The 10,503-nt window shown below is 36.4% G+C and overlaps 1 protein-coding gene across 3 annotated transcripts in view; it reads right to left on the minus strand.

The window, feature by feature from the left end:
* Window positions 1-10,503, minus strand: part of MRPS27 (mitochondrial ribosomal protein S27) — a 43,658-nt gene that overhangs the window by 31,525 nt on the left and 1,630 nt on the right. For 2 of the 3 annotated variants that reach the window (XR_008441235.1, XM_054003108.1), the window contains exons 2-4: window positions 10,085-10,162; window positions 4,356-4,426; window positions 2,398-2,456 (exon numbers count right to left, since the gene is read on the minus strand). Coding sequence is in view for 2 of the 3 variants with exons in the window: in XM_054003108.1 (XP_053859083.1) it covers window positions 2,398-2,456; window positions 4,356-4,426; window positions 10,085-10,162 (208 nt within the window). In the remaining variant the exon portion in view is untranslated. The remainder of the gene's footprint in view (window positions 1-2,397; window positions 2,457-4,355; window positions 4,427-10,084; window positions 10,163-10,503) is intronic. The other variant, XM_054003109.1, reaches the window with a different exon arrangement.

A 10,503-nucleotide genomic window follows, 5' to 3' on the forward strand; every position in this document is an offset into this window, starting at 1 on the left:
TGTATACCTCAGAAGACATAAAACGTAAAAAACAGTCATAAAACCAATTTTTCTCTGATACTGCTTTTCTCCTGTTCAGAAGTTTCCTCTCCTTAAATAAAAGAAAAATTGGAACTTTCTTATTAAGGCAGAAAAAGAGAGATCTCCTGTCAAAGCTTCTCTGCTTCTTAACTTTCCCTCGCTACACCCCTCATTTATGTTTCATGTTGTGGCTATTTACATGGGACATGTTTCTGTGTTAAACATCCTCACATCTGCAAAGACCTATCTTTATAAAAATGTCTTTCATTTTACCTCCAGCCTAAGTGGAAACTGTAAAGAACAACTAAAGGGTCTTGCAAATAACCATCTCTCCTACACCCTGAAGCTAGAATGCTTATTTTCACTTGACAGAGAAAATGCTGTTATAATTAGGATTTTACATGAATTACAGACCTCTCTATGCTGTTTCACTATCTGAATACACATCCATTTTGAGAATAGTTTGGAATGATGTCTCCTAGAAAATTCATGCTAATATCACAGCATTTTGCAACATCAAAACAAAGCAGCATTACAGGGGCACAAAGAAGAAAAATTTCAGCCAGAGCATGTCTGACAAGCCATGTGAGACATCAATACTTTTTTATTCTCTCCACATGGACAACTAAAATCAGTATCAATGGCAAATGATTATATTTGATATGCACACAGCTATACTCTCACCAGCCATAGTGGAATTTTATCTTAGGAAAATTGTAAATAACCATGATTGCTTTTGAACCGTAACTCTCTCTACCAGAATGTGTTCTTAAGGATAGAAATCCTGTGTTATTACCTGAGGTTACTAACCAAGCACGTATTAAGACTAGTACGTATATTTACTTGTTACAGATTCCCATAATATTCTCTCCGTCTTACTATGGATCATTTTTATGCTTCTAAGTTTTTGTCTTTTTATGCTTCTAAGTTGTTGTCTCTTTCTGAACTTCTTTTTTCAAGAAGAAAGAATCTGTAAGATACTTTACAGATACCTCACCATCTGGATTTTATCTGTACCATTTTGAGACTTAGCAATTAAAACTACCCCACCTTCCTTTGTATGTCAGGGAAGTCAAAGGTCTCTTGAAATCCCTGACCCTAGAGGGCCCGACTCCATCAGAGAGGAAGTAAGGACATGTGGCATAATATAACGCATTCAAGAATGTTACTAAAAGGTACTAGAGGGCTTGCATTAAACTAGCTTTACCTTCTTCTGTTTTCATCTCTGCTGCTGCAAGATGGAAAACTGATTTCTGACCACAGATTCTGATAAGACTAATGAAATCTTGATCAAAAGGAGTGAAAAAGCCACTAACCTGCCCTCTGTGAGTGATTCTTCTTCCTACTTTTATTTTCAAACCACAGGATATTGCTAGTATTAACCCATTTCTATTGTTTCCATCTTGAAGTTCTGAGGTTCAGATACTGTCCCAGTAGTAACACAGAACCAGGGACATCTGAAGTCTAATGCAGTCACGTACTTAAAACTGTACATACACTTAAACCATCTATCCAGAAAATACGTTAACTAAAGAAACCCAATCATTATTATTTATAAATAACAACCTGACATTATTTGTAAGGATGCTCTCTCATGTGCTTTGACAGGATGTGTTACTTTCTCCATCACAAAACTTAGTTCTCAAAATGTGTGTGCAACTGTCTTAAAATAACTAATTTATTCTAGTGAACAGCAATAATTGCTACCCTCTTAAAGTCAATACTGAGAGGTATTGACTTGAAGCAAGCAAGCATTCAACCTGACACTACCGAAAACCTGTACACTTCAATCAACACAAAAATAGTTGCCAAAAACCACAACAACCCATGCATAAAGTGAACTACACAGCTTATCTGGGAAACATGCAAGTACTAAGAGGATATTTCATTCACCCTTGACTTGATCATTATCACAGGATGTCCATTTTCATTCTTCCTTGTTCTCAGGAAACAAGCTTCCTTGAGTCCTACACTTAGACATCCAAATATCATGTAGCCAATTCAGATAAATAATGATTCAGAGAACAAAAGAAGTATTAGAAGGAAAAACTGTGGAACAAACCTGACTACTTATATTTTCAGCATCTCTAACATAAATCAAAGCTGCATGTTGCATTAGCTGCTAGCTCAGTATCTCAGATTAACGTGCATGACAAGAGACAATGCCAGAGGTCCAGAGAAGGGCAGCCATAACCATGGAGAAGTTGGCAAGAAAGCCCTTGGCTGTAAGATAAGTGGTAAGACAAGTAGATGCGCATACTTCGCAAGAGAGAAATCAAAGCCAAGAAGCTGGAAAGGGTCAGTCTTCAAAGGACAAGACCTCATGGTATTTACTCATGTGACTCAAAGTTTGTGTTGAGGGGAAAATATGCTTACTTGTAAAGGTAGTATTCAGCTTGATCCACTTCTTCTCGTGAAGAAATGTTGTCAACAAACTGATTAAAAAATAAGAAATAAAAGCTTAAAAAGGGAGCACTTACATGAAGCATATTAGAAGAAAATAAATAACAAAATGCATTGGTCTGACACATTTAACTGTCTTGAGAGTACTGGAATTCTTCGTATCTCTGCTTGCTCCTAATTCTGGTTTCTTCTAGACTGCTAAGACTCAAATCTTTTTAAACTGAGACAACTCCCTTCCTTAATTCTGAGAAACTTTATGCATCTTGAAAGCCATCTGAAGATTAAACACCTATAGCTCTGTATCCTGTATTTCTGCTGTTCCTTTAAATCTTTTCCTCTTCAATCATACCCTTTATTTTAAGAATATTTTCAGTTCCTTAAATTTCTTGCCCCAATTTTGAGACAGTTTTGACATGCCTCATTGCTTTTTCCAAAAAATATTACTTTCCCTATATTTTGCCTGTTGTGCCTCTTCATAGTATATATTCTGAAGCACAGGGACAGCAAAATTTTGTATTTCACTATCCTTATAAACAATGGTAAGAAAAAAATCACTCTCCCATGCTGTACAGCACAATTGTCCTCTCATTTACAATCCTGTCTTCTTACAGAACTCCCAGTGTTATCAATTATTTAGATACAAGCCAAGTTTTCAGACTTTGTCTTACGGTAACAGTGAATCTGTTTTCCTGTACACTTTACTAACATAAGCATAAAGGTGCTGGAACACTACGGCATCTTTCTAATATAATACCTTTAGTTCAGAATAAACAAACATGTTCTCAAGGCCAGTACTTCTCTTTACCCTAAGCCTAATCTAAAAACAATAATTCAGCTGAGTGGTATTTGGTCTCCTATTCCTTCATTCTCTTTGCATGCTGTATACATAGAGATCTCATCTTCTGAGCATGGCAATAGCATGCCTGTGTGCTTTACCTACATACCAGAAAATAAGAATCTGATGTTAGCTCCAGGCATTGGAAAGTGGGGCTGCTTGACAATCTGAAAATGCCATTTCTCTAGGGAGGTCAGCCCAAAGCAGGAAAGGAATAAATCTGATTCACAAAAAGGAGAGAAACACCCATTTCTCTCATGGACACTGTCTCAGAAGCAATGGTCAAGAATGCTTGATCTGTGTAAATGCTTGCTCTTGTAACTGAACAAAGTGTTCTGTGACTCCTCAGTTAGTGGTGCAAATTATCCTAATTAGTGGTATTACTGAGACAACTCAGCTTCTCTGGATCATTTTGAAGACTGAAATTAGTTTGTTGTTTTGTTTTTTAAACAAATTACTTATTTATTCTCCTTCTTCATTACAAACACTCATTTACACAAGGAATTTAAAAACATCTCTGCTTTTCCTCCCCTTTTCCAGATTATCTCATCCAGAGGATGGAACTGGTTACTCTTCCCAGTAAAAATAACAGCTTTGCTTAACCCATGTCAGCATCTGTTCTGTCTCAGTCTGCTGCAGTGAAAGAAAGCTATAAAAGCAAAATATGTCCACCTCTGCCTCACTCTGAAAGAAGCCTGGAACTGGAAGAAGACAGACAGTGCAGTGAACTAATTCAATGCATTCCCTTAGCAGCCTGGGCTCTTATGCAGTGCCTGAGGAGGTTTTAAGCTCTCATAAAGAAACCATAGGAAGGCACGAAACACATATTAGGGAAATATACAACCCAATAACAGTAAGGCCCAATTTTACTGAAAAAAAAATAACTGTTTTGAAGACCCTATGGTCTGGGTACTAACTAATGGGTACAAAGTATCAATAAAACAGCTTTATACAGCAATTTAATAGTATAACAATACATTTATGATCCCAGAACTCCTAACAGAGGTGGTATCATTTATCACCTTTCAGCTCACTTCACTACACAAGTTTTCCACAGTCACTTCTATGAGTTTATGATTGGGATTTTTTTCCTTACCCGGGCTACTGTCAAAGAGCTGACAGGCAGTTTTCTTTCATAGGTTCTGTCCATTAAGTGGGCTAAGTCAGCTGGAGAAAGCAGAAAAAGAATGTGTTTAATCAAGTGGCATAACATGAAAAACTGCATCATATAACTTAGACTAGAGCCTATGTCCATGAAATCAAATTCGGGGTTCTTAACATTTCATTTTAAAATTGTACGAAAACAGTACTTTCAAATATTGTTGAACACTTTAAAAAAAATATGCATGAGAAAATTCTCAACATGATGAACCTAACTTACTAGAAAAAAAAGGGTAGAAAAAACTACTCAATAAAGCACTGGATGAAATTAGTAAAACTAATATAAGTCACCTAAAACAAAAAATTAGCAAATGTCCTTAAAATTCCCACTTGCTTGCAAGCCTATCATATGCTGGACAGTGCTTTAGGCATGGATTTTTATTTTACGGTAAAACAATGAGGCACAGAAATATGAAGTACCATACTGATAAACTTTACAGTCACAAACAGCAATCAAAGAAATCCCATTAATCAAATGGGGCACTGCACCAGTAACTAAGTAGTTTTATAGCATTCTGCTTCAGCAGTTGTATAACAATATTAATCTGACCATGCAGGAACTTAAATTTCTGACTGTCGAACAGGTAGCCAGCCATTGCATTTAATGAATTAACTGGAAGTTAAATTAATTTAATTTGGAGTTTTAGCTTTGTACTGTTCCTGGAAAATAAAAATTCAGAAAGAGTAACCTCCTCAACATATGCTTAATGTCATCTGTTTGACCATGAACTAATGATATCAAATCTATAAGCTTTACAGACTTCAATCATATTCTTTCTTGCTATTCTCCATCTTGAGGACAAGAAATCTAACACATTCCCTCTGCAACATTTGGCACTTGCTCCCCCTTTGCAACTGTTACTCAGTGAGTCACTCTTTTGACACCTCCCAGTAAGGCCCGCTGGCCATCCTTGGCCAGATGATGAGTTTGCTTGTTTTACTATTAATTTTCCAAAAAGGTGAACCTGCCTCCACACCTCTCAGTGAAATGTAAGCTAAAAATTGCAGCACTACATTAGAACAGACTAACCCTTCTACTCTTGCAAAGTTGTCTGGGGCAGGAAACAGCACTGCATCAGTAACATGCTCCGTCTCTGAGGCATGCTGTCCACAAAGCAAGTGATATCACTATTTATTACTTTAAAAACACCTGTACCACAGTGAACACTGAAGGGTACAATTTTAACAGAACAAATGACATTCATTGATGCTCTGACCTTTTAGGTAACCTGTCAAATTACAGCACATGGATGAAGTTTTCAGTAAAATGATAGAGCCCTGACTTGGAATGAAACAGTTGACTCCTAGTCTGTACAATGCTGCTGTCTGCCACATAGCAGTATCCCTTGTTTACATAACAATTTTCCTCCTGAGGAGTTCTTCAAAACATATAATGAGCATTTATCTTCTGGCTGAGGAAAGGCAAACTTTTCATGACTATGAAAGCAAAGGGAAATTTGTGGCAAAGTTAGTAAGGCCAGTACCAGCTTCTACAAAAGACAGCACAAGACATTAAGATGATGTGGGCAATCAAGGCCATGCTATACAAAACAGCCACTACAAAAAATGCAATTTTTTAATTGCAAAGAAATTTATATGGGAATATCCTTACAAGAAGTGCCTATAAGTGCCTTTGTCTCTGTATTACCCATCTCTCCAGAAGTCACAAAAGTCACGATGAAGCACATGGGTAAAGGAACAGGGAGCACTCCCAGTAGTACTCAAAGGTAGAGAAGGGATGATGTGACCAACTCAGCTTTTCCAGATCAAAGCATCGGGTAGGTCCTTGGCTAAATGAAGTCAACTGTCATCCACCATTCTTAACCTCCATTTTGAGACAGAGGGAAAGAAATGTGTGCTTCAAAATCTGGTATCTTTGATGATACAGCAATGTGGATCTGAAACTCAGAGTTCATTGATCTATTCCAGAACCGTTTTTGTTATGCATCACCATCCTAAAACTAGAAGGTGATCCCTATGACCATTCTGGGCCACACTCAAGCCTTGAGCTTGGCATTTCTTCTGTCTAGGTGCTCATGAAGATGAAGAACTCGCTCTAGAAAACATTGACTACTTTAGCAGAATATAAACCAAATGAATACAATGCCATGAATACAAGATGTCAACACTGTTGGTTGTTATACAACAGCATCCTCTGAGAGAGCTCACACATAGAGTTTTAATGACTGACCTTTATTGCTGTCTACAAAGCTGAAACTCTCCATCAGTTCTACAGTAAGGAAAGCACTTACCTATGAACTCCATACATATAAGTGTTTAATAAATATTAAACACTTATCTATCATCTCCAGTGTAACAGTCACAACAAAATGGGCTAATTAAATCTAAAATAATAGCAGACAAATAATGATAATGGAAAATGTAGCTTTGTTTTCAGATAAGTTGCTCTTTCTGCAGTAGTATTATTACAGGAATTAATTGTAATGAGTAATTATTTCCTAGCTTGTTTTCTGTGAAGAACACCTAAAACCAGACTTTTTTTTCTCAAATTCATAATTTGAAATAATTCAAATCAAGTTTGCTCCATAAGTTGCTATTCAATAATCAAGATTAAAATTTCTTCATAGTTAAAGTATCCTGACAGCAGTATTAGAATGCAAGCATGTGAATGCTCAAGTCTCCTAGCATTGTTGGCAGTAAAACCTGAGTGCTTACACAGTGTATAAACCAAGCCAATATTTTAATAGCCAAATCAGAATTCTATGTACATTTTAAGAGATACATACTGCAAATGCTTGCCTGACTCATCAAAAAACACACTAGTCTATACAATCTCTCATATATGCTGCCCAAAAATACATACATTTCTCCATAAATTTAATTTCTCTAAAAATGAATTACTGCATATTCAAGAACTAAAGAAATTAACAAAACTAGCCATAAATATAAGCTTAAGTCATTTAATTTTGGGCCATGACCTTCACAGAGGTCTCATATACCAGTGTGTATATCATATACACTGATATACGAGATATCATGTTCACTTTTATTTTCATTTGTTCATAGAAACTCAATATCTTGTTGCCTGCAACAGGGTGGCTCAGAAAATCCTGACCCTCACCTTCCAAGTCAGTGGTTATGACTTCTAACACTAGTTTCGTGGCCTAGGAAATCCACAGTTTCACTTTGATTCACAGTGTGCACCTGTCCACAGAATGTGGCCACATCAACAAGCAGTATATTATCAATATGGGGCACATTTGGCCACCATATAAGGTCACTTTTATTCTACTTGCTTGTATTCTTAGAAGGGGTTCACACAAGACACAGGTCTAATCCAGTGGTGGGAAATGATGACAAAACTGAGATGCAAAGTTTACCTGTCCTGGGAGTGATGGGCAGAGCTAATACCTTAATTCACAGGCTAACTGGTGCTATAAAGAAAGTCTTATTTTATTTTATTTTTATTTCAACTAAAATATAAAGGCTGAGGCAAGTATTTTGTCTCACAAATTTATTTGTTCCACATTTGTCTCTATTTCCACATAACTGGAAAGAACAACAGCTTTGTACTGAACAAGTACAAAGTTGTACTTTGCACTCGTACAAAGCTTGTTTGAATGGAAATTATTTATATCTGTGAGGGCAGCACTGCCACCTGGTGTTGCAGATGATTTAGGTAGTGTGGTATTTAGCTACTGTGAATCTTTCTAACAAAAAAAGAAATTTTCTATCTCACCTGGATTCTGCCATCCCCTGGGATTCTGGGTTCCTTTGTACTTCATTTTTAATAAATGGAATCCAAATTACTTCTAGGCAGGCATCTTCCTACCAGCAAGCAATTTGCAAATTCCAAATTAACACATTTTCAATTCCTATCTCCTTGAACAGAATAATTTTGTTACACAAATTACAGTCTTACTCTTTCCCATACATTTTTCAGTGGTGAAGTTTGCTAAACTCATTCATACCTGGATTCTAAACTGAGGTTACAGTGAAGACAATAAATCATGTCTTACATGGACACAATAAATGAGTATCTGGGATAGCACATCAGTGCAGCAGAAAAATGGAACTGACTTTAAATAAAAAAAATACTTCTTTTGCCTTTAAAAGTATCCTCACAACATAGTTTTGCATAACAACAGTTCTAAAACAACGTGTGAAACACAGAAATAAAAGAGCATTTCCTCAACACAAGGAAGTCACTCTAGCTATAATCACCAGTCAGTACACACAAGATTATACGTGCAACCAGACAATTGAGAGCTACAGAGCAGACGTCTGCAGGACTATCTCCTCTCTGAAAATGCTAATACAGCTGACACTGTGCTAACTTGTTTTCTCTTTTCTGTGAACACAAAATAAAAATGCAAAGCAGATATTTGAAAATCATGGAATAGGCATCTGCTCTGGCTCAAGACCATCAGCAGAGGAGCAGCAATAACTGTGCCTGCCAAACAGTCACAGAAGGTCTTGCCAGGCCTGGAGAAAGCCAAACATGGACTGTACCAGCACTGGCACAACAGTGGATTTTTCTACAGTGGATTTCTATTGGCTATGACAACTGCCAAAATAAGAACCCATTTTCACCTGGAGGTAACTAGTTCAAATGCATCCCAGGGCATAAATCTGTGGCTCCAGCCCAAAATACACAGCAGTCCTATTGACAGCAAAGTGTAACAAGGTATTAACAGTCTCTGCAGGATCCAAGCTACATACATAAGAATCCACTCGCTGTTTCTCATCCATGCACAGTACGAATTGACAATTCCCACCTAAATGCTCATAGGCAAATGAAAGAAACAAATTAGTGCATAAAAAAAACATCAGTCTGATCATTCTGTCTGTTCTGCCTGATAAAAGCCCTTGAATTTCACTTGATGATTCTTCTTTCAGCCTCATAATCTGTGTTGCAAGTAACAATCATAGTTCAGGGGCCCAGTAATAAAAACAGACCATGAATTAAGGAGTCACCAAAACACCTGTGGTACAAAATTAAAAAAAAAAAAAAAAAATCCATCTTTAGCATGGAAAAATGCTTTGCCTTTAATGTAGTCACCATAAAGACAGTGGAATGTAATTTCAAATGCAATCTATACAAATAATTTAGCTAGAAAACTTGCACAGGAGATCTCAGTACCATGTACAGATACAGTTTAACATGTAACTTCTTGAAAATAAAAAGTTTAGCTTCATTCCCCACTTCCCCCTAAAAGAAGTCTGTAATTCAAGAAGAAACTGCAAAACCCTGAGGAAAATTTCCTCTTTAAAAAATGTCTTTAAATATAATTGTCATGTAATACTTAGATTATTTTTTATTGTCCTGCAATACTTAGATCATTACTAGAGTAGCTTTTTTTCACATTGCAATACTTTGTTAAAACATTGTTAAAACAATGTCAATGACATGAGTCAGAGATAGTCATACATTTTGGATTTTGTGAAAGAAAACAATCAGCTCGTAGGAACTGAACCTTAAGTAAAGAGACAAATTCTAACTTGTTTCTGCACTATGGCTTTGAATACATATGACAAATTTTTAACATGTTGAGTGCTTTTTGACACAGAAGCTCAGAAACGTATTGTTTCACATCCTCTTTATTTTGAAGGATTTACAGACAGTAAGGTAGCCCAAAATGTCTAATTAATTAATGTCTAATTAATTAGACAAAGTGGAGACAAGAAACAAACTTTTCTCACCCAGGCTATGCTCCTCTTTTTTTCTCTTTTCCCATTTTGAGCTATCCACATAGGCTGAGGAAAGAAGAGATCTTCGACCTAATGAAGAGAGAAATCACTATGTAAGCTGGGTTGCTTACACAGCTCTAAACAAACATTTTATTAGGTACCCTTCTTCTGTCATATTTCCCAAGTGGAATGCGTTAAACTGTCTTTATGTCAGTAACTGCTAATGTAACAATTCAGATTCTTTATACGTGGATCAACTATTACGCTGTAATATTTAAAACTGAAAAGCTTTCCCCAAACGTTTTTTTTTTCATCATGAAACCTGTATTTCCAAATCTAAACTCCGTATTTAAGAAAATAATAAATATTTAAAGGTAGAAAAAACCCTCAACAATAAAAGCAACTTCTTTGTGCAGACAGACCTTTTTCAT

Source organism: Vidua macroura, chromosome Z (genome assembly GCF_024509145.1).
Source record: "Vidua macroura isolate BioBank_ID:100142 chromosome Z, ASM2450914v1, whole genome shotgun sequence".
Taxonomy (NCBI): Eukaryota; Metazoa; Chordata; class Aves; order Passeriformes; family Viduidae; genus Vidua; species Vidua macroura.